The following is a 27,307-nucleotide window of genomic DNA, read 5'->3' on the forward strand; positions in this document are numbered from 1 at the left end:
ATACAGGAAGCAACTCTGGCATAAACACAGGCAGGTATGTCCCAGACAAATTCATTGTGAGAATCTGGTGTGAGTGTCCCTCATGTTCAGAAAACAGAACTTACACAAAACACAGCAAGGAGCCCAAACTTGTGGACTTTTGGCCAGCAGTTGAAAACACACAGTTATAGACTTACAGAGGAAAGCAGAGAGATGAGACTCCTCTTCCTCACCCCCCAACAGCTCCTAAAAGGCACCAGCCCAGTCCAGAAAAAGTGATTTCAGGGCAGGAACAGTTTCAAGAAAACATTTGTATCTGAAAAAAGCTCAGGTGCTTACGCAGGGTGTGAGCATAAAGCCCTGATTTTATCAGGCCAATAGTCTAAAATTTCACTGGAGTCAGCGAGATTTTTGCCAAAAGGCTGGAGTATCAGCGGTGCCGGGGTGCCGCTACACCGGCGGCCAGACCTTCAGCATGGAAACTGAGATTTCCCTGGCACCTCTCACCTCCATCCTCCACTCTTCCCAAGTACATCTGCATGGGTTTTTACTAATAATGTTTTTTTTATTACACACCATGATATTTAAATTATTTTCTTATCGGGTCACACCTTGCCAGCGGTCACCTTCCCTGAACAAGAACTCCTGCTGGTATTTATCACTGGCAGCACTTCCAGCTCATCCCTGACTCCAAGAGCTCCAGTGTGAGCCCAGCTTCACGTGGAAATAACCAGTGTGTGCATCTCTCCACAACAGCAATGCCATGAAACCAAACTCTCTCATCAGTAACTCTTCACCACCCAGGTGGCACTTCTAAAACTTGAGCCACTGGGCAAGCACTGAGGAATTTTGCAGCCTGAATCTCTACAAACTCATAATTCAAAGGCACTCTTTGTGTTTTTTGTAATGTGTCTGTGGGAAAATGCTGCTAATATTTGATAAGAGCTTCTCAACAGGAACAAAGCTCGTGATTCCCAGTTCACCCATCATCCTCTCCCAAGAGAGACGGGGTTACCAACACAGCACTGGACCAGGGATGTGGAGATGGTTTATCTGGGTAAATCACAGCTGGCAGCTGGGGAGCTGAGAGAAGGAAAAGGCAGGTCCTGAAGAACCTGGGGAGTGGCTGCACAAGCGGACAGGCATTAGGTCACTAGTAAAGAAAACCAGTCAAGTCTGAGGTCACACCCGTGACAGTGGGACTTCAGGCAGGTCACGGTGAGTCCAGAAATTAGGGAGGTAGAAAATGTCACATGAAGTCAGGCATGGGAGGCAGCTCAACAGAGCTTGGACTCTGCTCAGAAGACTTCCCAGGAACAGAGAAGTCACTGTTGAGAAAGGCTAAAGGGGACTGCTGGCAGCAGTGAAACATTTGGAAGGGAAGATGTCACCCTCCCGAGGCAGTAGAGGCTGCCCCGTCCCTGGAAGTGTCCATGGATGTGGTTTGTGAAAAGGTGAAAGGTGGTCTAGTGAAAGGTGTCCCTGCCCATGGCAGCGGGTGGAATGAAATGACCTTTAAGATCTTTCCAACCCAAACCATCCCAATTCCATGATTTGGATAAGATAACAAACCCCAACCCTTAGAGTTCCACAGTGAGCCAAACACCATATGGAAATACTTCCCAGACGTAGGGGGGGTATATAACTTCTCCACACAATTAAGTTGCTGATACACCTCCACTCACACAGAGCACTTCGCTTCCTCAGCCTGGGAGCACCACCAGGCTCAGCAGCTCCCAAGGCACCTCCCGTTCCTCCCCGGCAGGTCCGTGCCCCGCGCTCCCGGGACAGAGCCGCGCTGCCCGGCTCCAGCCTCGCCCAGCACCAGCCCGGCTCCCCTCGCCCACACCCCGGGGGCAGCCGCGACCCCCGGCCGCCGCCCCACGGCGGCTCCTCCGCCCGCTGTGCGGAGCCGCTCCGCCGCACCGGGAGGGCAGCGCGCCGAGCCCGGCGGAGCCTCCGCGGCGGGCGGGCCGCGAGAGCCGCCCCCCGCCCGGGCCCCGCCGCCCGCGCCCCGCCGCCCTACCTGCTCCGCCGGCGCCGCGCTGCGCTCCCCGGGCGGGCCGGGCCGGGCTGGGCCGGGCCGGAGCCGCCGCTGCTCTCCCCGCGCCCGCCGCAGCTCCTCCCTCACGGCACTCGACGGCCACAGCCCGACCCGGCAGCGCTCGGCGCCGGCACCGCCCCGCGCGGCTCCGCCCTATGGCCGCGCCGCGCCCGCGCCGCTTCCGGGGCACCGGGGCCCTGGAAACCGCGTGGCGTTGCCAGGAGGAAGCGGCGGGCGGGAAGTGCGGAGGGAAGGCGGCTCCGCTCCCGGCCGGGCTCAGCAGCCGCCGGGGTTCTGTATCAACCGGCGCTCAGCATCCTCCGGGGCTCAGGACCCACCGGGGCTCAGCATCCTCCGGAGCTCAGCATCCTCCGGGGCTCAGCACCCGCCGGGGTTCTGTATCAACCGGGGCTCACCATCCTCCGGGGTCAGGACCCACCGGAGCTCAGCATCCTCCGGGGCTCAGCATCCTCCGGGGCTCAGCACCCGCCGGGGTTCTGTATCAACCGGGGCTCACCATCCTCCGGGGCTCAGCTTGGCACCGGGCTCAGCATCCTCCGGGACTCAGCACCCACCGGAGCTCAGCATCAGCCCGGCTCAGCACCCGCGGGGTTCTGTATCAACCAGCGCTCAGCATCCTCCGGGGTCAGGACCCACTGGAGCTCAGCATCCTCCGGGGCTCAGCACCCACCGCATCTCAACATCAGCCGGGCTCAGCACCCGCCGGGGTTCTGTATCAACCAGTGCTCAGCATCCTCCGGGACTCAGCGCCCACCGGAGCTCAGCATCATGCGGGGCTCAGCACAAACCTGGCTCAGCACCCAGTGGGGCTCTGCATCAGCCAGGGCTCAGCTCAGCACCCACTGCAGCTCAGCATCCTCCAGGGCTCAGCAAAAACCGGGCTCAGCACTCAGTCGGGCTCTGCATCCTCTGGCACTTGGCATCAGCCGGGGCTCAGCTCAGCACCCCATTGGGGCTCAGCATCCACCAGGGTTCAGCACCCACTGGGGGAGTTCCTTCCAACCCAAACCATTCCTTGAGTCTGTGAAAGAGGAGCAGAAACTCACTGGTGTTGTCACCTGGATGCTGCCAGGCTGATTCTGATGAAGAACTTGGCCTTTTCCAGATGGATGTTTTAAACTGACATATTCATTGAATCACAGAATCACGGACTGCTTTGGGTTGGAAGGGACCTTAAAGACCATCTCATTCCCTCCCTGCTGTAGGCAGTGACACCTTCCACCCAACCAGGTTGCTCATTCCTTGAAAATGGTTGAAAATACCATGAGGAAAACCTTCCTCCCTGGCGTGCAGCCTCCAGCCTGGGGACAATCCCATTATCCAGCCACACACATAACAGCTTGCCAGCATATGGGCCCCACCAAGGATAAAACAAAGGTTTATTTGGAAAATGTGTTCAGATCCAGAATTTAGGCATTACAATTATTTATTTCCCCTACTACCTCATAATCCTGAGGCCAAGCTTGGAAATTTTTCCCTGATGCTGTAGTTAAGAAGAAAACAAAGCCCAGTTCTAATAAAAATGGACATTTCACTTTAGGATTTTGCTTTCTCTTTTCAGAGCTATATGCACTTGGCTGTCTCAGTATAGGTTTAGTAAAGGCTTAATATTTCTTATTAAACCTTTTAAGTTGTCAATATCAAAAGTAGAATGTCTCAATCCAGCCACGTGAAAAGCCTGCCCTGGCAGCATCCTGTCAAACCCTACCCATAGCTTCTGCTCCGCAATGAGTTTATTTTGCTTATTCTTTGTGCTATTATCTGTGGAAAATAATAATAATGTGGATATCACAATATGGACAATATCTTTGGTCAAAGGAAGAGGCATTTTTGCAATTCAGCTCCCATTTTTTCTGCTCTGAACCATCTGGGCACTCCCAAGGAGGGTCTTAATTCTGAAAAATGATTTATCATCAATTTTAGTCCGAGTAGTTCTTCTGCTAAGTCCTATTAAACGTGTGGATTCTCATTAGCCCTGTGATAATCCCTTGGGAGTTTATCTGAACAGCAGCCTGTGTGTTGAAGGAAGGAGGGGGGGTCAAAGCTGACCCAAAAAATTTGGGGTGAGTGAGGAGCACCCCAACAGAGGTTCCTTGCCTCCTCATCCTCATCCCAGACAGGTGAGATTCCAGCCTGTTTCCCAAGCACCTTATTATGAAGAGAAAGGAAACATCCTGCTTTTCTTCCTGCATCTCCAGTCGGGATGAAGCAGCTCGTGGCCGCAGGGGCTGGTGGGCAGGACAATTCCCCTTTGTCCAGAGCACGGGGAAGGACAATGAAGCTCCTGTTGAGGATCAGGCACAGGGAGGCACCACCCCAACGCCAGCGTGGGCAGGGGGCACTCTGCAGACACAGACCTCATATCCTTCTGAGTAATGTCCAAAGGGAAAAAAAGCAAAGTTAAAGGAAAGACAAAGCTTAAAAGTGCGTGTTTTGGCAGAGAGGTGAGAGCAGAGGAGGTGTCAGGGCCTCACCCATCTCTCTTCTAATAAACAGCCCTGGAACCACTCAATCCAGAGCAGGAATATACATGAACAGGTCTGGAATTTACCAAAATTAGTAGTGCTCTAGAAGGAGTTGAGTGTATCTCCCTTAACACAAGCAGGCAACACCTGAACTCTAAAGCACAGCGAGGAGGCTGCACTCCAAAAATGAGAAGTCAACAATCACGGCTATAAATTGGACACGGTCTGGTAACACAAAAAGCCTCAAAAATCAGAAAAATCTATGAAACCCCCTCATGTGGGGATGAGATCCCTGAGATTTGGCAGTGGATTTCCCATGGCGGGGTAAGAGGTCGGCAGCCTGACAGCTGATGGCCCTGCTCCCCTCCCCTCTGTCTGTCCCCATGGCCCAGACATCTGCTGTCCCCGCCGAGCAGCTGCCCCCTGCACAGCCCTGGCTGTGGGACAGCAGCAGGAGATCCTTCCTTCCAGCCAAATCCAACAGAAATGGGCCGTCTGTCCTGTGTGGGACTTGAGGGGAGAAGGGCTCTATCAGGAAAAGCTCAAAAGTGCTCTGGAGCAGCAGCAGTTTGTAATTATCCCTGTGAGAAAAAAAGAAAAGCCTTAGGCTATGGGCATGAGATAGGATAGCGTCTGTTCCATCACTGTCTCCTGCCCAAACAAAGATCATTTTGCCCCGTAAGATTTAAAATTCAATATATTAGGCCCTCAGGAATTATTTCCTGAACATTTCCATCTCCTCTCCTTTGTTTGCTCACTTTGCAGCTGCTTTTGGGGCATCCAAGAGCTCCTGCTGAGCCACGTGCCCAGTTGTGCCAGCAGTGACCCCCTGAGCTCTCATTTGTGATGGGGGTACATCCAACATCCCCTGGGGGAAAGTGTGGGTGCCCCAGCCTGGGTCAAAAGGAGCTCTTGGACCTTCAGGTGTGAATAGCAGGCTCAGCTGAGAACTGTTTATTGCTCATTAGTGCTCTCAGGGCTGTGCTGTTCTCAAGGTCAGGGGTCAGATAAATAATTTGGACTACTGGAAGGAAATTCTATGTGTTGGGATGGAAATAAAATCTGCTGGGGGGAGTGGGTTGCCCTCACTGCCCATCCCTGACCCTCCAGCACTGCTGGGTGTGAGCAAGGCTCAGGGATTCAGCCAGTGCCACGGTGGGTGATTTTGTTGAAGCCATTTCCTTACCTGGCAAGATAACAGACTCAGGAAATGAGCCATTCCAGTCTCTCATGCATACATTTATACATTCCCTTCACGTTTCCTAAATGAACTGGTCCGAGGCAGAGGTGCCTTGTCTGGTCCCTGGCACAGCCCAGCGTTTGTAGCTGAAGCTGCTGCTGACATCTATGGTCAGCCTGGGGTACTGGTGTTTAAAAGTGTTGGAGTCACAGGCAGGATTGGGTTGGAAAACATCTTTAAATTCCTCTCCATCCCCTCCCCTGCCATGGGCAGGAACACTTTCCACTATCCCAGGGTGCTCTAAACCCCATCAAACCTGGCCTTGGCAGCCACAGCTGCTCTGGGCACCCTGTGCCAGGGCCTCCCCAGCCTCACAGGGAGGAATTTCTCCCCAATATCCCATCTAACCCTGCCCCCTGTCAGTGAGAAGCTTTTCCCCCCCATTCTGTCCCTCCAGGTCGTTGTCCCAAATCCTTCTCCAGCTCTCCTGGAGCCCCTTAAGGCCCTGGAAGGGGCTGTCAATTAGTTGTGGTGTTCATATGGATTTAACCAAGATATCATCATTATAAAATAATTGCTCTCTCCCTTAAAATTACAAGAAATTACCTCAGAAGTGAAAACTACTCTGAAGATATCAAAGTAATACTGACTGGATTTCCAGCTGATTGTTCCCCTTAGGAGGTTCTCTGGACCACACCTTGTGCCCTAAGACTGTGGAAATCCCCTTTCACAGGGAAAACCTGTTAGATGCTGTAACACTGCACCCAGTACAGTGATACAGACAATTTATCTGTAAGTGAATTCTCAACACTGTGCATGACCCCTCTTTACCACATTAAATTTCACTATTAATTATATTGTTGGAGTGAAGCACCTCTTGAGATTGATGGAAATCCTTCAGCATAGGTGCAGCTCTCTCAGCATTCTAAGACCCACACAGCGCCATTTTAAGGAGATTTTTATTGGGGAAAAAAAAAAAAAAAACAAAACCAAACACCAAAAAACCCCCAAAAACCAAAAAACACAACCAGGGCAAGCTTTTGGACATGGAAACCTCGTACAAGTCTTAACTATAAATTTTATTTTGGGTTGTCTGAAGCTCCTGAGTTTTAGCACTCTCTCCCTTTCTGATTTTTTCCCTCATTTTCAGAAGAGCTGGGTGCTGTTCCTGTTTCCCTATAGTCTCAAAGATTAGCAGCAGGGGCACAGCTGGAGCTAAATCAGCTCCAGCCCCAGGGAGGGTGGGTTGAAGGTCACCCTCCTGTATTCCCACTGGGGCAGGAAAGCAGCCAAGTAAACATCTTCTCCTGCATTTCTATTCCTACTGAAAACTCAGCTTTAAGGCTGCAGGTCCTGTTGTAAACATTTGGATTTGTGCAGAGGGAGCATATTTATTTGTTTATGAGAGGCAAAAGCAGTTTAGCTGCCCCTCAATACCAAGTGCTGCTCCTTCCTGAGGTTCCCAGCAGGGTGGGTGGGTATCACAGGAGCACATATTTGATCCCAAGCTCTTTCTGTGCACTCACATCCCTCCAGAGCCTCGTGTGTTCCAGCTCCATCAGATTTTATCTGCTTAATGATGTGTGAGAGCAATCCAGCACAGGAAGGACATGGAGCTGTTGGAGTGAGTCCAGAGGAGGCACCAAAACCTTCAGAGAATGGAGCAGCACTCTGGGAGGAAAGGCTGGGAGAACTGGGATTTTTCAGCCTGGAGAAGCTTTGGGGTGACCTACCTGTGGCCTTGCAGTGCCTGAAGGAGGCAGCAAGAAACATGGAGACTATTTTTACACAGGCCTGGAATGCCAGGACAAGGGGGAATGGTTTCCCACTGCCAGAGGGCAGGGTTAGATGAGATATTGAGAAGGAATTTTTTTTTTCCCTGTGAGGGTGGGGAGGCCCCTGGCACAAGTTTCCCAGAAAAGCTGCCCTATCCCTGGAAGTATCCAAAGCCAGGGCTTGGAGCAAGCTGGGCTAGCAGAAGGTGTCCCTGCCCACGGCAGGGGATGAGCTCTGAGGTCCCTTCCAGCCCAAACCATTGTGGGATCTGATGATGAGCAGCTCTTTGATGAGCAGCTCCTCATCCTTCCCCCTTCCCAGCTGGCAGCTGCACAGCCCTGATGGAGCAGCTGATCTGGGTAACAGCTGAGGGCATGCAGGTGTGAGCACATCTGATCAGAGCCCCCAGGTGTTTGCTGCCTCCCAGGCGTTTTTAGAGGAGAAATGGAACAGAGGATATGCTGGTTTGGCAGGTCAAAGGGACAGGAAAGAGCTGCCACTAGTGCCACCGTGGGACCTGTCAACTGGGATGATGTTTTGTGTGGTGTTAGGGCAAAGAAGTCTGTGGCTTGCTCAGGTTTTCCCCTTAATTTACATAATCTTAAAAAAAAAATCTGTTAAGGAACAATCAGTTGCTACTTCTCATTCAAACTTGAATTGCTTTTCTGTAACAACTCTCCTTTTCTATCAATAGATTTTTTAGGAAGAGGTTTTTACAGCATTCACTGCTTTCCCCACCAGGCCGACCTACAGAGCTGCCACTAAACTCTCCTGATGTGCTAAATTTAAATTTTAATCTCCTCCTAACTTCCCCTTTTCATCTGCTCAACAATATCATGTTAATTTCAGGGAGCTTCTGAGGAGGAGCAGAAGCAGAACCCCTGACATCAAGATCTCTCACAAGGCCCCACTTGCTTTTTTCCTATGAATTACCCCAAAAGTTATGTGGCAATGCTATAACAGCCACAATAACAAGTTGTATTTAGTTTTAGCCATTTATTGCTGCCCCAGCTTTCAGAGTTCTGATTCTTTAGAACAACCAGTTTGTTTTAATTAAACTTCATCTCTAATCAGACCAAGCTTCAGCTGCCCATCCACCTCTCCAGTGCCTTTCCAAATCCAGTTTCCCATCTTTGGACAAAGAAATCTTCATTACAGCTTTTACTACAATAAAGACACAGCACAGGTGTGTGCTCAAAAGGCTTCAGTTTATTAAAAAAACGAGGATCTGCTTTGCAGTAACGGAACAACCACGATCATGCAATTCTTGCACAAACACAATGCAGGCAGAAGATTAAAGACAAAAGCTGCACAACATACAGGAGGAACTCAAGCAAACCAAGATAAAAATTAAACCAGTGGTTTACAATGAACATTAAGTTCATTGAGTAAAAATTAAGTGCCAGTGTTCGTGCCAGCTCTCAAACTTTTAGTCTCGTACAAAAGCTGAAAGGAAGCCACAAAAAACTGTAAAGAGCTATGCAAATGTACAAAACCCAGCTCGAGTAGGAGGAGCATTTTAACACGAAAATCGAGGTGAGATCACATCTACTCTTCCTCCAAACACTCTCCCTCTTCAGCAGGATCCAGTGGGAGGGGCCGAGCTCTGTAAGCAGCATTAATTCAGAAGCATTAGCAGAAACCAGCTGTGGTTTGAAAGGCTAACAAAGCCCTTTTCCCAAAGCCCAAAGGACTTAGTTAGCCTCAGACAGCACCTTGAGGCATCAGGACTGACAGGGGCTACTTTATCCTGTGCTCTCTTCCCACCACCTTGTCCTTGCTTGGCCCAACAAACTTCAAATTAAAGGGATGAAAGTTTTCCTGTGCTACAGCAAACGTTTTCTGTTTTACCAACAGGTGGGATGCACTTAAAAGCCTTTGTCTGCCTGTCCTGTAGGACAATTTGGGCCCACTCCTTATGGGCTCCCCCAGCAGTTTGGGAATACCTGCAGTTGGTGGGAAAATGGAGGTTCAATCCAGAATTCCCTATGGAAAACAGAGTCTCTGTAAGACAGTATTTTATACTGCTGCCTTTTTAGTCAGTAGTGCAGCCTACAGGTTGAGGTTCCAGCTTGGAAAAGCCATTCATCTCCTGGCACGTGGAAGTTGTTAGTGCTTTCCTAAGCTTCTCCAAAATTCACTGTGCTGGCAAAGTAAAGCCTGAGCAGTAAGAACTTGCCTCAGCTACTCCTCCCATTTTCAGGAACCATTCTCAGGAACCTTGATGAGGTCCCTAAAAACCTTGCCAGACTTTGCTGAGAAGCATCACTTCCATGAGGATACAGAGGTCAGGAGACACACTGTCAACTTGCCCCTTCAAAAATGAACTGGAGTTTCACAGAGGAAGAATAATCACAGCTTGCTTCCCTGTGGGGGTCACTGGATCTGGATTGAAGGCACTTGAGACAGTAGTTCATGTTCAGACTCAAGTGTTTACTGTTTCTTATCAGTAAAACAGTCTCACTACTGTGAGTTTGGCAGCTTTTCATTAGAAGGCACAAAATGGCTAACAATCTCTTGTTACAAGGTCTTTTAAGACTAAACTATCCAATTAAGAACTGACAGCTAGATTATTTTCCCTTTTAAGCCAATAACTGATCCCAAAGAGCTGCAATGTGGACTTTTCTGCCCAATTACAAAATGCCACCCAAAGCCATGAAGGAGGAGGAGCATGAAGAAGGACAACCCTGTGCCCTCCATCTTGCTTCCATGCAAAACTAAAAATTCCAAAACCTCTATTTCTTACCAAGTGATACACCTACACCACTCTCTATAATCTAATTCACACTTTTGTGGATTCTAGTCTGTCTTGAAGTCTAGGAAATGTTCTCCATGAATGAGGGTCAGAGTCAGTGCTCCCCTGGGGGTCAGCGCACCCCAGAGCAGACAGAGAAATCTCCCCAGTGCCCTGGGTTTCCACCCTCCCCTTGCCCCAATACCCACTCCAGGCCGCTGGTGCCGGGCGCGTCTCCGTCGGGTGCGCGGCTCTCCTGGGACGGGAGCTTCAGGAAGTCGCTGATGCCCCTCTGCCAGGCGGGCACCGGCCTCACACAGACCCGGTTCAGCCCCGCAGGGCGCCTGGCACCTGCGGAGAGCCGCGTCAGCCTGGGCAGGGAGCGGGATGAAATGAAGGAGCAAGGGGGGAGAGAGGGAAGGAGGAGGGAAGGAAAGAAGAACGTAGTGTGAAAAATGCCTACTGTATGACTGGCTTTCTGCAAATATTAAAATGAGTATTATATGTGTTATGTTAGAAAGTTATGCTGTGTTAATTTTCTTAAGTAGTGTGTTAAATACAGTTTCAGGTTATAACACAATGTTAAAATAGAAACTATGCTATGTAAGATACTTTTTTAAAGAGAGGACTCGCACCGAGATAGCAGCCACAGGACACCTAAGTCTTTCAGAGAAAAAGAATTTACTGCTCTCTTATCGAGTTCTTCCCGCCTCGCTCAGCTCTGAAGACACCGTCAGGATTCAGAGGAAGAAATTGACACTGACCAGACAGAATCCTTCGTTTGAATGGAATTTATGCATCATGTATGAGATGTATAAGATGTATAGCAACAGGCTATTGCTTTTAAGGGTTAATTCTCTGTTAATGCATGTCCTTTTTCGTTTTTTTTTTTTTGTCCAGAAAGAGGTATCCAGACCGCCTGCAACTCTTTGTTCTATCCTAAATCCTAATTGTCCAAATTGTTATTACACTAGTTATATTACTATTTTCACAACCATTTTATTACTATGAAACTTTTAAAATTTTAAAAACAAGTGATTGGCGTTTTTCACACTAGAGAGGGAGAGAGGGAAAGAGGGAAGGGAGGAAAGGGAAGAGCGAGGGAAGGGAGGAAAGGAAAAGGCTTGGGAAGGGAGGGAGGGGAAGGGGCCGCGCTCACCTCTCCGGCCGGGCAGCGGCGGCCCCGCGCTGACGCTGCTGCTGCTGCTGGAGCCGGAGCCCAGAGCCTTGCGGGGAGCGCGGGCGACCAGCACTGCGGAAACGGGACAGCGGGCTCAGCAGCGCCGCTCGGAACCCGCCTCAGCCCGGCCCGTTCCCTTCCTGCTCGGAACCCTCCTCAGCCCGTCCCGTTCTTTTCCCGCTCGGAACTTCCCTCAGCCCTGCCCGTCCCGTTCCCTTCCCGCTGGGAACCCGCCTCAGCCCGTCCCGTCCCGTTCCCGCTCGGAACTCCCCTCAGCCCTGCCCGTTCCGTTCCGCTCGGAACTCCCTTCAGCCCGTCCCGTTCCTTTCCCGCTCGGAACCCGCCTCAGCCCGTTCCGTCCCGCTCAGAACCCGCCTCAGCCCGTCTGGTCCCGGTCCCGTTCCCTTCCCGCTCGGAACTCCCCTCAGCCCTGCCCGTCTCGTTCCTTCCCCGCTCGGAACCCGCCTCAGCCCGTCCCGTCCCGCTGGGAACTCCCCTCAGCCCGTCCCGTCCCGTTCGAAACTCCCCACAGCCCGTCCCGTTCCCTTCCCGCTCGGAACTCCCCTCAGCCCGTCCCGTCCCGCTCGGAACCCGCCTCAGCCCGTCCCGTTCCTTTCCCGCTCGGAACTCCCCTCAGCCCGTCCCGTCCCGCTCGGAACCCGCCTCAGCCCGTCCCGTTCCTTTCCCGCTCAGAACTCCCCTCAGCCCTGCCCGTCTCGTTCCTTCCCGCTCGGAACTCCCCTCAGCCCGTCCCGTTGCCTTTCCGCTCAGAACCCCTCTCAGCCCTGCCCTTCCCGCTCAGGACCCCCCTCAGCTCAGCTCAGCTCAGCTCAGCTCAGCTCAGCTCAGCTCAGCTCAGCCGGTCCCGCACCCTTGCGGAAGGCTCGTCCACGCTGATCCACCTTGGTCCGCGCCATCCCGGCCCGGCACTGCCCGGCCCGGCCCCGCCCCGGCAGCGCCATTGGCCACGGCCCGCCAATGGAGCGCGGGGCCGCCCTCGTCCCGCTCTCTTCCCGCTCTCCTCTGCCCCGGCGGGATATTGGGAAGAAATTCCCTGTGAGGGCAGCGAGGCGCTGGCACGGGTTATGCAGAGCGTCCGTGGCTGCCCCATCTCTGGAACTGTTCAAGGCCGCGTTGAACGGGGCTTGGCATAACCTGGTCTAGCGGGAGGGGTCGCTGCCCATGGCGCGGGGTTGGAATGGAATGGAATAGAATGGGATAAGATGGAATTTACTTGTCTTGTCCAACCCAAGCCATTCCCAGACCCTATGAACCGGTCCCGGAACGGTCGCTCCGCGGCCGCGTTCCCGGGGGGAAGGGAAAGGAAGGGAGGGTGTCGGGCGGTGCGGCGGCGTTTCCCGTCCCCCGCGGAAGATGGCGGCGCCCAGCGCGCTGCTGGCCTGGTGCGTCCAACACCTGCGAGGCGACTTCGGGCTGGACGTGGGCGAGGACGTGGTGAGGTGAGCGGGATCCGGGCCGCGCGGGGCGCTCCTGCCCGCTGGCAGGGGCTCCTCGGCCCGGCACGGAGGAAACACGGTGTGTCAGAGCAGCTGTCGGGAGCTTGCCGGGGTTGTCGCTCGGGTGGAGATTCGGGGAGGTGGGATGTGGGGTGACAGAATCACAGATTGCTCGTAGTTCGGAGGGATAGTAAAGCTCGTATCGTTCCACCTCCTGCCATGGTCTTGCCACGGTCTCCACAGAAAGGCGATACGAAAAGAAAAGATAAATCACACTCCTGTGCGGTGAGGCCGCGGACCATCCGCCCCCTCACGCGTTTTTCTCCACCCCGGCCCGCCCTAGGTACATCTTGTCCATCACAAACGAGGATGAGATCCGCGAGTACGTTGTTGACCTTGTTCAGGGCACGGATGGGAAGAAGAGCTGGTTTGTGGAAGAGCTGCTGAGCAGGTGGAGGAAATCTGCCCAGCTGCCCTCCGAGCCCTTCCCCGCCTACCGGAAAAAGGAGGGTGAGTGCTGCAGAGCGGGAAGGTCCCAAATAAACTCGGTTGTTGTGCTTACAGACAGTTCCATGCCACGAGTCCCTGTATGGACACCATCCCATTCCTGACTGTGGGGCAGTTTAAAGCCTGGTTTTGTGGTAGCAGGCCCCCAGCTGGGTAACAATTAGCATTGTCTCCATGACCAGAAGGCATGAAACACGCTTTATTATGAGAATTCTGCAGTTCTTATAGAAACAATGGAGACCTGAAAACCTCTCCCACACTATTGGTGGCTATGAATAACACTCTCCAGAGAACCATATCTATAATCAGTGGTTACAGAAAGACAGATAATAATTGTTTGGATTCTTTTCCTCTAAGTTTCCCACAGCTTCCCAGGATTTTTCTGGGAAAGTCTGTGCCCCCTCTCTGTGGCCAGAGAGCTGCTGCCACACGTTTTCAGTGATGAAGTGGAGCCCAGGGACATCTTTCTTCTGCTGGCGCTCACCCACCTCTCTCTGTGCTTGCTCTCACTCCCAGAGGCTTTGGAAGTGCCACGGGCTGGGGAGCAGGGCAAGAAGGGGAAGCGCAAAGGGCGGAACAAGCAGGAGAGCCCGGCGTACAGCGAGCCCAGTGCCCATGGGGAGGAGGTGAAAACCCCTCTGGACCTGGCCAAGGTCAGTGTGGGGACAGGGGCTCGCTGGAAAGGCTTGGAACCTGGGGAAAGAGGTGTCAGACACTGATTGGAAGGGGGAAGTGAGTGTCTGGGATGTGTCACACTGGGGTGCCCAGGCTACGCCTCAAACCCTGGGGTCAGTTTTGGGCCCCTCACAAGAAAGACAGTGAGGGGCTGGAGCATGTCCAGAGATGGAAACAGACCTGGGGAAGGGGCTGGAGCCCCAGGAGCAGCTGAGGGAGCTGGGAAAGGGCTCAGCCTGGAGAAAAGGAGGCTCGGGAGGGACCTTGTGGCTCTGCACAGCTCCTGACAGGAGGGGACAGCTGGGTGAGGATTGGCATCTGCTCCAAGGAGACAAGGGACAGGATGAGAGGAAATGGCCTCAAGCTGTGCCAGGGGAGGTTTAGGTTGGATATTAGGGAAAAAAATTTAATGTAAACCATGGTCAGATACTGGAAGGGACTGTCTGGAACAGTGGTGGAGTCACCATCCATGGAGGGATTAAAAATGTGTGGATGTGGCACTTGGGGTGGGAGGAAGGAAGAGAGAGAGGAAGGAGGAAGAGGGAAAAGGAGGGAGAGTTATTGATGGGTCTCTGTGATCTTGGAGGGCTTTTCCAGCCTAACCATTCCCATGTTTCTGTGATATCCAGGCTGGGGAGAAAGGTTGTGTCTGTAACTGGGAGTAAAATAATCATCAGGTAGCAAATATGCCAGCATGGATTTTTCTCCTCCAGAAAGCCTGAGGGGAGAGAGCAGATAAAGGAAGTTGGGGCTGTAATTAGGAATAAAAAGGATTTTTTTATCTTTGAATCAGATATGAGGGTGGGGAATTTAAGCCACCAAGTAGTTAGAACATCCCTTCCTACTGTATTTAAACTATCTCAGTCACGCCAATTAAAGCTTTAATTAGCAACCAAAATACTTCAGAAAGAAACTGTGGAATAAGAGCAGAGAAACACCAAAACCTGAGAAATGCTGCAATTCCTGAGTAAGGAGTGGAACTTGAATTCACGTTTTTAAATGGAACTTTTTGGAGCAGGGAGGCTGCAAAGGCTGAAAGTATTTGTAAAAGTGTTTATAGGATAAACCACAACATTTTTGAATTCATGGGTTAAAAGTGGACAGTGATGTTCCATCTCCTTGTAGTTACCTTCTAACTTAATTAAAATGTAAAGAAAAACCAAAACAAGTGAGAAAGATCGCCAAAGTCACTTTATCCTATTTTGGGTTTAGTTTGTGGTGGCAGTGCTTGAATCTGGCAGTGGCACTAAAACCAGTTGGACTTTACTGGGGGGACTGGAAATGCTGCATCTGCTTGTCACTAAACCAGACTGAAACTCAGAGGTGAATCATGGAATCACTGAGGCCAGCTCACAGAAGGAGGAGCAGAATTTGTTTTACAGCTCAGTGCTTGAACCCTCCTGTGTAGAAAACCTCTGCTGAGGTGGCTGTGCCAGGTGGGATTTGGGGAAGCTGCTGGGAGGTGACATGGCTGTGGATGCAGCAGCCTTGCTGCCACCCTCAGCTGTGTCTGGGGACAGGCATACCCAGGGTGCACAGCTACCAGCAGGGAGTCTGAATAATCCTTGGAAATGAACTTGGGAGTGGTGCCTTGTGAGGCTGACCTAGAACAGAGACTAGACAGAGCTAAAGAGTAAAGTAGGGATTTGTTAAAATGCCTCAATGGATCCACCTTGGGTAACACAACCCAAAATGGCCACAAAATGGACCACAGGTCATGGGGTCTCACTCTTTTATAAGTTTTGGCCCATTTGCATATTGGAGTTAATTGTCCAATTACAGCTTTAGCCCATGAATCCCATCCTTCTTGTTTTTCTCTCTTTGTTCCTCGTTGTTTGTACTCTTGGGCCTGAGATCTGTATTGGCTGTCCTTGGGTCCCCAGGACAGGGGAATTGTTTTGTCTCCCTGCTCTGTGAAGAGGGCTTACTATCTCCTAATATGAAGCCTAGACTTACACACTAAAGCAGCACAGAATCTGAAAAATACAAAAGCTAAACCTGAGGCATCAGGAGTAGCTGAGCTGCTGTTTGGAGCTGTTAAACAGGTGTGGGGCTGTGTGGAGCACAGAGAGCAGTGCTTGCTGCCCAAATCCCACCAGCTCCAGCTGGCATGGGTGGCAAACTTCGAGTGCATCCTGGTGTCCTTGCTTTGTTTGGATTCCTTGGAGCTTTTCTGGCAGGCCTGAGCTTGTCTTTCCGCTCAGTCTGGGGTCTGGTCCAAGTTTCATTCCAGTGAGGCAGAGTAACACTTGTCTGAACCTCCTGGCCTGCCCAGGGGTCAGTGCTCTCTGCTGCCAGTGCTGCACTGGGAGCACAGTTTGTTTGTTTATTTTTTTCCTTCCCAGGCCCAGGAGAGCAGCAGTGGGGTCAGCAGCAGTAGCATTTCCTCTAAGAAGAAGCCCAAGTATGTCAGCCTGTACACCAGGGAGGGGCAGGACAGGCTGGCCGTGCTCATCCCGGGCCGCCACGCCTGCGAGTGCCTGGGCCAGAAGCACAAGCTCATCAACAACTGCCTGGAGTGCGGGCGCATTGTCTGTGAGCAGGAGGGCTCCGGGCCCTGCCTCTTCTGTGGGGCCCTGGTGAGTAACCAGGGAGTTTCTGCTCGTCCCTGGGCAGGAGGCTGGAGAGGGGCTGGGAACACAAACCCTGTGAGAGCGACTGAGGGAGCTGAGGGTGCTCAGCCTGGAGAAAAGGAGGCTCAGGGGTGACCTTATCACTCTGCAGCTCCCTGAAAGGTGGCTGTGCTCAGGTGGGGTTCTGTCAGTGCTCTTTCTCCAGGCAGCACTGACAGAACCAGAGGACACAGTCTCAAGCTGCACCAAGGGAAATTTAGGTTGGATATCAGGAAAAAGTTTTCCATGGAAAGAGTGATAAACTTCTGGAATGGCCTGCCCAGGAGGTGGTGGAGTCACCATCCCTGGTTTAAAAAAAGACTGGATGTGACACTCAGTGCCATGGTTTAGTTGAGGTGTTAGGGCATGGGTTGGACTCCATGATCTTTAAGGTCTCTTCCAGCCCAGTGATTCTGTGAATTCTGTGCCCTGCTTGGACCTGGAGAAGTTGGCTGAATTAGCCCTTCAGGTAGAAGTTCCTCTTGCAGAGTTCTAAATCAGGGAAAGAAACAACCTGTTAGGAGGGTTTCCCCTATAATTTACATGGCTTTGGAGCTTGTCTGGTTTCTGACAGTCTCCAGTGTGTCACTGCAGTGACAAAATCTGTGCAAGCCTTCAGCCCCATCCCAGGCACAGCCCTGGTCACCTTGTCAGGAGCAGTGTCCTGCTTTTCCTTCAACTCTTGCATGATATAGATCCTTTGGGATACCTGTTAACACCCAGATTTAGTTCAAAGGGCACCTTTTGGAGAAAGGGGACAAGTTATTGATGGCAGAGAAAATTCTGCATGTGAGAGGAAAACATTAATTGGGTAGAGCAAAATGTTTTAAAGCAGATTGGTTGCTATTTTGAAAGATCAGTTTAACTCTCAGTGGCCAAGGAGGAGAGAAAAACTCTCGAGTGAAGGGTTGTGTTTCTGCCTGGCATGGTTCTGAGCTCATTTCTTGTGCTTTGAGCTCAGTCAGCCACATGTCCACCCACAGAACGGGGAGAGACCAAACTCTACATTTCTCTTTTAGTAAAGAACAACCTTCCAAGGTTCTCCCCATGGCAATGGGGAAGAGGAGGAGGTGTAGATTGTCACTGGCACTTTAAACAGAACTGTTGTCCAGGACTCTGAAACTGGTCAAGCTGTGGCATCCTTCCCATGTGATGTCCTTCCCAAGCCTTTATTTCCTTCTTTTCCTCAGGTGTGCACTAAAGAAGAGCAGGACATTCTTCAGCGGGACTCCAACAAGAGCCAGAAGCTGCTGAAGAAGCTCATGGCAGGTCAGTAGCTATTCCATACCCAGAATAGAATGAATCCAAATGTTTGTGTGCATTATTTCCTTCAGACTTCACTGAACCACTTGCCCTCCTTGCTGCCCTTTGTCTGTCGTTAAAGAGATGGATTGGGAGTTGGTTCCTTGGCTCCTGCAAGCCCTAGGCAGCATTTCCAGGCTTCAGCAGAGGTGACAGTGGCAAGTGTCAAATGGCAGCGTGTGGTGTCCTTTCCCTGAGGCCCCAGGGCTGCTCATGCAGCATTCCAGAACCAATCTCATGAACTGGATCATTGTAGCAGTCCTTGAAAATTAGGATAAGTCTCCTGAGGAGTGTGTGCTGTGGAAGATAAAGTGCTGCTGTCTGAGTTGCTGGGCTTAGAGAGGTGGTGGTTAATATTTTCTAATGGCTTTTCTTGTCTCACACTTACCTTGGGAGCTAGAAATAGGAACAGAGCCAAGGAAAGCAAGAGGAAATACTACCCAGTGTCCCAGCGAAGACCTGTGCATTGTGGGGATGTTTGTCTGAGTTTAGCTGAACTACAGCCAAGGTCGTGGTGTTCTTGGTTGGAAAATACACTTTGCTGAGGAACTGGGGAAATATTTACTCCAGATCTGGGCTTCTCCTTAGAGCTGTGGAGATGGCAGCAGGGTGGAAGTCCTTGAGAGCACCAGCCAGTCTGTCCTACCCTTCCAATATAGATGTTGACATACTTCAGGATCCCTTTCCTTACCTGTTTTATCTCTTTCCCTCCTGCCCCTGCCAGCTCTTGTTTTGTTTTCCGTGTAGGTAAAAGCTGGAATGTGGTTTGCTGTTTGTCTTGGGAGTAAAAATTGTGGATCACTGACCAAAGGAAAATACAGGCAATTGTTTCCCTGAAATGAAGGCATTTCCCAGTGTGGTGAAATGCACTGGTTTGTTCCATCATGGCCTGGGTTTAAACCTTTTTTTGTGGTTTTCTTTGGTTGTTCCCTGTGGGTTGGGTGGGTCTGGGCCCCTTCCAGGAGGGGTAAGAAGGAAGAGCATTTGCTGGGAATAGATTTCTCCATTTCTGGAAACAGCTGGTTTGGGAAATCTGGTGTGATGTGTCAGAACAGGATATTGTTTGTGGGAGGCACAAACAGCAGTAGAAGGCTCTGGGTCTCCCTGGGTCTGTCCTGGGCAAGAGGCTCTTTGTGGGGGTAACAACATGTGGGAAGGGTTTGGCTTTTAGGAGGGGACTCCTAAAAAAGCTGGGGTTGTTGCTGAAGAAGAAAAGCCTGCAGACCTTAGAACCCCTCCTGGTGCCTAGAGGGGCTTATGAAAAGGAGGGAATGGGACTACTTAAATGGGCATATAGTGATAGGACAAGAAGGTATGGTTTTAAACTAAAAGAAAAGAAATTTAGATTGGATTTTGGAAAGAAATCCTTCTCTGTGAGGGTAGTGAGGCTCTGGCACAGGTTTTCCAAAGAAGCTGTGGCTGTCCTATCCCTGCAAGTGTTCCAGGCCAGGTTGGGTGGGGCTTGGAGCACCCTGGGATAGTGGGAGGTGTCCTTGGTGTTCCACCATGGCAAGGAGTGGAATGAGATGAGCTTTAAGGTCCTTTTCAACCCAAACCATTCCATGATTCTATGACCCAAGGCCCATGGTTGGTGAGGGCGGGATTTTGACTGCCCAAATTGTTAGGGAAGGGTGAAGGAAAACCAAAGGCCAAGAGCTTCTCCTTAAACTCTACCCAGACTTTATCACTGTGATATTTAAGTGATTCCTCCTCTTTGGAGGAAGGAATCTTTGAAATGGGTTTGAGGGAAAACTGTGGCTTCAACCTCCCTGGAAAGATGCTGATCTTACTGCAAAGCTGTACTTTTACCTCCTGGCATGGCATGTAGTTTAGGGAGCATTTCTGCAGCCTGGCCCACCCAAATGGCTTTAACACACTGACTGCTGAGCTGTGTTGTGTTTTGTGCCTCAGGTGCCGAAAGTTCAGGGAATTTGGATGCCATAAGCAAAGGCTTGCTGCCTCAGCAGGAAGCAAGACTCAAATCAGGCCTGGAGATGGCTGTGAAGCACAAAGACAAGCTGTTGGAATTTGATAGGACAAGGTAAGATACTAGGTGGGAGACTGTCATGAATAGTATAAATTTCCTGGCAGGTGAGGTGCCTTTAGCAGATACATTGGGAATTCCTTCTAAAACCCGGACTGCAGCTGCTGATACCTTAACGATGGCATTTGGGTGGGACAGGAGTGAGTCTCTGGAATGGATCCCTTTTGGGTGTCCTTGCTCTTTGTCCCTGACAATCCAGCTCTCCAGAGGGATGGGAAAGAGCAGGTTGGAGGCTGTGTTTGAGGCTCTGCTGTGGTCCCACTGTGCTCATCTTCTTTCCCAGCGTGCGTCGGACGCAGGTCATTGATGATGAGTCAGATTACTTCGCCACGGACTCCAACCAGTGGCTCTCCAAGCAGGAGAGGGAAGCCCTCCAGAAGAGGGAGCAGGAGCTGCGGGAGCTGCGCCACGCCTCTCGGCTGGCCAAGAAAATCACCATCGACTTCGCTGGCAGGCAGATCTTGGAGGAAGACAACAACATGGCCGAGTACCACAGCAAGTGAGTGAGGGCTGGCAGCGTGCCCGAGAGCAAGGAGGTGCAAATCCTTATGGAGAGTGGTCTGACACGCCTGTTAAAGCTGCCTGGGAAAGAGGTGTTTCAGAAGGCCTGTCTCAACAGAGCCACTTGAGCTCAAATTCACACCAAGCTGAGTTTCTGCACTAGAGAGCAGTGAGTGCTCAAACTGGAGATCAGACTGAGCAAGGAAGTAATTTAGTGAGGGGGAATGGGGCAAAAATGCTTTGAGTCAGGGTGTGCGGGGAGAAGGGAGATATTCCCAGGGGAGGCAGGGAATGTTCATCCCTCTCCTTTGTGCTTGCAGACTGGATGAGACCATTGCAGCCATGAGCTGTGGCGCACTGAGCGAGCCAGCCAGGAGCCCTGGGGCAGAGATGACACCACACTCTGGGGTTTTGGTGAATCCCCGTCTCCTCCAGCCTGCTCCTCTGGTCAGTGGGGCTTCCGTGGTTTATTCCAGAGTAGTGACTAATTCTGGGGAGTTGAGCTTGAGAATTGTCAATTCCAGCACATCTGTAGAAGGGGATCTTTTGGGGAAAAGATCACAGGATGGTTTGAGCTGAAGAGACTTTAAAGACAGTCTCATTCCATCCCCTGCCATGGGCAGTGTCACCCTTCACCAGACCAGGTTACCCTGTCCAACCTGGCCAAGAACAATTTCAGAGATGGGGTGACTTCTCTAGACAACCTGTTTCAGCATCTCACAGCTGTCACAGTAAAGAGTTTCTCCCTAATATCCAATCTAACCCTTCCCTCTGCCAATGGGAAGCCATTCCCCGTTTCCCCTTGTTTTTCACCCCCTCTTTCCTCCCCTGTGTTGCTCATTGGCCGTCTCAGTTTGGGATACAGAAGGTTTGACAGTGCCCTGCTCCTGGTGGGTTGTTTTAGTGGAGCTTAGCATGCTGCCTCCTTTTCAGGCATGCAGAAGAATTTCTGAGAGTCAGCCTAAGGCTGTGTCACCCTTTCACCTCTAGTTTTTGAAGCCTTTTCTGCCAGATTCCCATTTTCCAAAGAGCATAAGGGTAATGGAAGAAAACTTCAGGTAGGATTTGCACACATTGCTCCTGGAGAAGTGCTAACCTTTTTCCTGTTTCTTTTGAACACTCTTAAGTGGGTAGACCAAACTGGTTTGCTCCCACAAAGGAAAACTGCTCGTTCCATGGAGGCTGGAAGCGAGTCTGGCTTGGAGCGGAACCGGCTGCGCATTCAGGACCGAGAGCTGCAGGAGATCTCGGATGATGGTTGGTGCCTCAGCCTGCACCAGCCCTGGGCTTCCTTGCTTGTCAGAGGAATCAAAAGGTGAAGGTATCCCTGGCAGCTCTTGCTCCACAGGGGAGGTGGGAAGTTGTGTTCCTCAGAGATCTCTGTGGTCCCGCTGGCCCTGTGCAGTGACTGATACCTGGGATAGCTCCAGGTGTGGAAGCTGTGCTTCCTCTTCCAGTGGCTTGAGGAGCTGGAGAATATTTTTTTGGGGGGTAGTACCTAACCTGTAAGGGACAAGTTTCTTCACAGTGGGTGAGTGTAGAGAGAGGCTGAGATTTCACTGTTATAGCTGGGGTGTTCCTGTGTGGAATTTGAAAAGCAAATAAGGTAATCACTTGAAGTATGTTCTTCTGGGTTTTTTGTTCAGCATAAAGAAGGCAACAGTGGCACCAGGCTTTGTTTAAAAGAAACCCAACCCTTGCCACTGCCTTCTTTCCCCTGGGCTGGGAATTGGGTTACAAAAAGGAGCTGCTGCTGTTAATAGTGAACAAAGAATCTTTAGCTTTTTTTTTCCTTCACCACATTTCTCATTTTGGAGACCAAAGCTTTTTCACTTCCCAAGCTGAAGATGCTGTAAATCTTAATGTGTCAGGATTCTTCATCCAGGTGTTCTGGGCATGCTCCAGTGACTCTGTACAGCTGCAGAATTCCAGGATCTCCAGACAGCTGTTCCATGCAGAGACCTAATCCCTTATTGCTCCCTTGATTTTTCTGTGTGACTTTGGGAGCTTGTAAGGGACTTCTGTGAGCAGATTGTCCTGTATATGTGTTCTGCTGGCCCTGCTGGGGATTGATGTCCTCTAAAGCCCTGAGAACATGCTCTGCTTTATTTGTGACATGTTTTTTTGCCTATCTCAGCTTTTTTTTGTGGTCCTGACACATTGCTTGGGTTGCGATAATCGGAGCAAAGCTTAGCAGCAGGAGTTGACTATGTGTGAGTGAAAATGTGGATGATTTCTGCTGAAGTTTTAGTCCTACCTTTTCCTCTCTTCTTTAGGGTGGAGGGCAGGACCTGGTACACATCTCATCGAGGGAGGTTATGGATTGCAGCTACTGCTAAAAGACCTTCCCCTCAGGAAATCTCAGAACTGGAGGCCTCCTACAGAATGCTGCTTGGGAAAGGTGAACTCCTCTCCTTGGTTCTTGGAGTGATTTGGTACATTGAGCCACATAATGAGCAATGTCAGAAATCCCTCTCTGCTGAGTAGGGAATGCTGTATATAAAATTAAATTTCCCAGCCCTAGTCCTTCACGAGGAAGATCCTCACCTGGAAAAGGCACCCAAAAAAGTGTTAAAATTGCTGTTTGTGTTCTTGTGCCTCAAAAAGTGCCTGAAAAAGCCTGAATGGAGAGGGAATGCACTTGGGGATTGGAAGACCCCAGCTGTGTGTGGGAATATGGGCTCCCTGAAGAGCTGTTTCTTTTGCTGCAGATGTGGAATTTCCAAGTGATTATCCCTCAGGATGCCTCCTGGGCTGTGTGGACGTGACTGATTGTTTATCACAAGAGCAATTTCAGGAGCAGGTGAGTACAGAAATGAACCTTTCCATGCTTGCATTAACCAGCAGGTTTTTAAAGCTGTGGAACTTGCCTCTGGAGAAGACGTTGAGTGGAAATTTTAGATTGTGTTGAGAAGACACAAGTTACTGCAGGGATTTGTGTGGCAGAGGACATGAGGGGGCCTGGCAATTCAGGACAGCATGGAAACAAGGACAGCTCTGCTGCAGTGGTGGTGCTGTGCCTTGGGACCTTGTCCCTGCCCTGTGGTGCCAGTGGCACTGAGTGCCCTGGTGTAGGAGAGAGTGGCTTGGCCTATGCAGGGGGGTCATGGTCCAGGGCTGCTGGATCTGCCTGGTGCTTCTTACAGGAGCTGCAGGTCACAGTGGCCTCACTGGTGATGTCACACTGGCCTAGCTGGTGAGTGTTGTGCCCTGTTTGGGGCACTGAGTGACCCGGAGATGGAGCCATGGAAAGGTGGGCTCTTTCCCACCAGGAGGATGGACAGGAGAGCCACAGGACTACCTGTAGTGAAGCAAGGCTGGAATCAGGGGTCTCTTGAGAAATCTCAGCCTGTGAAAGTCCATGGGTGATGATGATGTGTGTCCAGATGTGCTGAGAGCATTGGCAGGTGGCCTTGTGAGGCCACTCTTAGCTTTGGGATCCTTATGAAAACCAGGAGAGGACTCTTTGTAACTGTTGCATGGTTAGAAAGGGAAGGAAGGAGATCTGGACACTTCAGGCCAGTTAGCTTCACCTTGGTCTTTGGGAGCCTTGTAGAGAGATTACTCTTGGAAGCCAGTTTTGGGCACATGGAGGAAGAGGTCATTAGGAATAGCAAGTGTGGATTTACCTAAGAATAAACTCATGCTTTACTAACCCAATGACCTTCTTGGATCCAATAGATAGAGTGGAGTGTGTCTATTAACCTGCTGTCCTAGAGTAGGCACAAATCCCAGAGGAGTCCAAACCAGTGGAAGTATTAATTCCTCTTTGCAGTGGTTAAACCACATATAGAATACTTGGGTCACCATAAAGTTGTTGCTAAGCTGGAGCAAATCCCATGGAGACCACAGGGGTGGTTAGGGGCTGGAGCCCTGTGAGGAGAGGCAGGAGACAGAGATCTTCCACTTCCTGCAAGGAGACTGTTGGGAGACAGAGCTGGGCTCTGTGCTGACATAGATGGCAGGAGGGTCATAAATTGAAAGGGCTTAAGGAATCAAATGTGCCTTAAGGAATCAAATGTTCAATATGGCTTAAGGAAACAAATTACCCATAAGGATGACCCAGCAGTAGGTTAGGCATTGCTCAAGGGATTGAACTGTCTTCACCTGGGAAAATTTTCAAGACTCAAGAGGACAAAGCTGTGGGCAGCCTCACCTGAATTCAGTGTTGGCTCTGCTTTGGTGGGGAGGCTGGACTGGAGACCTTCTGAGACCTGAGTCTGATGCTGTGACTGACTCCATGCTCCCAAAATCTGGAGCAGGAGCTTTCCTAGGGGTGTGTGTTTTATGGAGTTACAAAACCTGCACTTAGCAAGTACAGCATGGCTGTTCCTGATCCCATTTCATCCCTGCTCACTCCACTGCCCCTTGTGCATGTCATGTTTGGTCTGGTGGGAATCACTAAACCATGACCATCTTGTGAAGTGGAATAGATGGGTTCCTTGGGAAGGAATCCACCAGGATGATCTTGCTGTGAAGAGCTGGAGAGGCAGCAGGAGTTGGGGCTGTTTTTCAGGGAGTGTTCCTCTGGTTTTCCCAAACCCTGTGAGGTTTTTGTCTGGGAGACGTGCCTGGAAAGACAGGGAGTGTATTTCTGATGAGATTGTGTCTCTTAATCAGAGGAGGAAGGCAGAGAAATTAGAGTATGAGCAGCAGAGGGAGCTTTGGGACTGGAATACCATGAAACCTACAGGAGTATTTGGCTTTGTATGGGAACAAGCCTTGGGAGAGAGAGAGGAAGGGGCACTGAGGCCATTGTAGGCATTTTCTTTTGTAGCATCCACTAAGTTGCAATTTGGGCTTCAGTGGAGATTCCTGTCCATCTCCTGCTGTTTGTAAGAGTGATGGAAAAATAGATCTTGGTCTCTTACAAGTACTTTTCTGTTTGTCACAATCCCTCCTCTTCCTTTGTGGATGTGTTGTTCAGGCATTGGCAGAATGGCTGTGACAGCATCTCTGATCTGGGAATTGTGCTGTAGGTAACCAGCTTGAGTCTTCCCAGGGAGGACTTTCACAATTAGCCACATTCTCTGGAAATCCCTCCCAGTTTGTGGGCACTGCTTGGCCACAGAGAGACTGGAGGCAGAGCAGTGTATTCCAGGAGCACCATTATCCAACCTGTTAGTGACAGATTTCCCTTTCTCCTCAATGCTGTGGCATTTCCCAGGTTGCATTTCTCTGGCTTTTTGCTGCTCCCGTATTCCAAATTATTTATAATCCTTAATTTCCTGCATTTTAATGGTGATTTTGTCTGTTTTTCCCAGGATTCCTTTAAGCAGCAGTAAATTCCCTCGCTTGTGCGCTAAAATCCAGAGATGTGAGCCTTTCTGCAGTTGCTTTCTGAGGAAATGTCTGGTTTTTTTGGCTCTCAGGAACAGCAAGTGCATCTGAAGGAAGCTGAGCTGAATTTAATTGCAATTGTCAGCAAGATGACAAAGTGTGCAGCACCAGCTCAGAAATCTGAGTTGGGTCTCGGCAGGAGTAAGAAATTCCTGTTGCTCACGTGGCTGTTTCAGCCCGGGTTCATCAGCAGTGTCAGCACTGTGATCCAGCCATTTCCCAGGGTGCAAAGATTCCTTGTAGCTCAGGCAGAAAGGCAAGGAACATGATGCTTTTTCACCACTTAGGGCATGCAGAAACATTGGGTATTTTCAAGGAATGTGTGAGCAGGCGAGGGGAGGTGATGCAGAGCAGAGACCTCTCGGGGATTGAGCTCTCGTGGAGCTTTTCCAGGCGCTGTGCTTTGACTCACACCTCTCCTCCTCACCACCTCCTGTTTGAGGCTCCTGCATGTTCCAGAAGAAATCATTTCACAAGTGCAGGGTGAGCCTCACTTGCAGGTTATACCAACCTCCCGAGGATGAAATAGTTCCTGGCTTGCTCATGGTGTTTTGATGGTGATCCAGTGTTTCTTGGCAGCCACACAAGTTTGGTTTGACTCTTGTGACTATTTGTTCCCATAGGCAAGAGAGACTGTTCCTGGTCTTAGGTCTGTTTTTCTTCATCCTGGGGGTGTTCAGCCTGGAGAAGAGAAGGCTCTGAGGAGGCCTTAGAATCCCCTCCAGTGTCCAAATGGGCTCCAGGAGAGCTGGGGAGAGTCTTGGGACAAGGAGTGCCAAGACATGGGGAAATATCTTCCCACTGCCAGAGGGCAGGATTAGATGGGATATTGGGAAGGAATTCTTCCCTGTGAGGGTGGGGAGGCCCTGGCACAGGCTGCCCAGAGCAGCTGTGGCTGCCCCATCCCTGGAAGTGTTCCAGGCTAGGTTGGACAGGTCTTGGAGCAATCTGGTCTAGTGGAGGGTGTCCCTGCCCATAGCAGGGAGTAGAATGAGATGAGCTTTAAAGTCCTTTCCAACTTAACCCAATCTGTAATTCCATGGCTTCATGGTCTGTCTCCACTGTAAGTCTCCCATTACCTGTCAGCCCTTTCACTGCTGTCACCCACTCCCTGTTTAGCACTGTCTGCAGATTTAATTTCCCTGCTGTTTGCATCCTCTCTCAAGTTGCTAATGAAGATGTTGTGGCACCCCGCTGGTATTTTTCTATCATTATCCTCATTTAATTTTTTTTTTTTACACTTGTGCTCAAAAAACCAAAATTAAGCAACGCTGCCCCAACAGAGTGAGACCCATTCCCTGCCAGAGCTCTTGCATTATGGCCAGGGAGGGGTTATTTAACCACATTTTCACTGCACATGTAAGCCTGGCCTTTCATCACCACTGAGAGGGGGCGGTCCCTACCTTCCTCTGCCCTACCTGCAGCATTTGAGGCCTGACTGACGTTGTTGAGATGGTTTGCAGATCCTGAGGATGTGTGGGAAGTGATGA

The 27,307-nt window shown here is 50.8% G+C and overlaps 3 protein-coding genes across 5 annotated transcripts in view; 1 reads left to right on the plus strand and 2 right to left on the minus strand.

The window, feature by feature from the left end:
- CSNK1G1 (casein kinase 1 gamma 1) overlaps positions 1-2,167 on the minus strand; it is a 97,862-nt gene extending 95,695 nt beyond the window's left edge. For all 3 annotated transcript variants that reach the window (XM_064388440.1, XM_064388442.1, XM_064388439.1), the window contains exon 1: positions 2,006-2,167. The gene's annotated coding sequence lies outside the window, so the exon portion shown is untranslated. The remainder of the gene's footprint in view (positions 1-2,005) is intronic.
- Positions 2,168-8,654: 6,487 nt separating this feature from the next.
- Positions 8,655-12,716, minus strand: PCLAF (PCNA clamp associated factor). The gene is made up of 4 exons (XM_064389419.1): positions 12,251-12,716; positions 11,359-11,451; positions 10,409-10,550; positions 8,655-9,071 (listed from the first exon to the last, which is right to left on the minus strand). Exons 1-4 carry the CDS (start codon positions 12,339-12,341, stop codon positions 9,014-9,016), a joined length of 384 nt encoding a protein of 127 aa, XP_064245489.1. The 5' UTR covers positions 12,342-12,716; the 3' UTR covers positions 8,655-9,013.
- The window catches only part of TRIP4 (thyroid hormone receptor interactor 4), a 28,671-nt gene continuing 14,055 nt past the window's right edge, over positions 12,692-27,307 (plus strand). Inside the window, 11 exon segments of the mRNA XM_064389418.1 lie at positions 12,692-12,839; positions 13,180-13,346; positions 13,860-13,996; positions 16,364-16,597; positions 17,821-17,899; positions 19,844-19,973; positions 20,260-20,475; positions 20,798-20,924; positions 21,605-21,792; positions 22,754-22,878; positions 23,189-23,280. Coding sequence (XP_064245488.1) covers positions 12,754-12,839; positions 13,180-13,346; positions 13,860-13,996; positions 16,364-16,597; positions 17,821-17,899; positions 19,844-19,973; positions 20,260-20,475; positions 20,798-20,924; positions 21,605-21,792; positions 22,754-22,878; positions 23,189-23,280 — 1,581 coding nt within the window. The 5' untranslated portion in view covers positions 12,692-12,753.

Source organism: Passer domesticus, chromosome 14 (genome assembly GCF_036417665.1).
Source record: "Passer domesticus isolate bPasDom1 chromosome 14, bPasDom1.hap1, whole genome shotgun sequence".
Taxonomy (NCBI): Eukaryota; Metazoa; Chordata; class Aves; order Passeriformes; family Passeridae; genus Passer; species Passer domesticus.

Excerpts from the sequence above, each read along its gene's own strand:
- PCLAF (XM_064389419.1), bottom strand. The coding sequence starts at position 12,341 with ATGGCGCTGCCGGGGCGGGGCCGGGCCGGGCAGTGCCGGGCCGGGATG. Across the intron at positions 10,551-11,358 it reads GCCGCTGCCCGGCCGGAGAG|GTGCCAGGCGCCCTGCGGGG; the intron begins GTGAGCGCGGCC and ends GGCTCTCCGCAG. Across the intron at positions 9,072-10,408 it reads CCCGGCACCAGCGGCCTGGA|AGCTCGGCCCCTCCCACTGG; the intron begins GTGGGTATTGGG and ends TGCTGCTTACAG.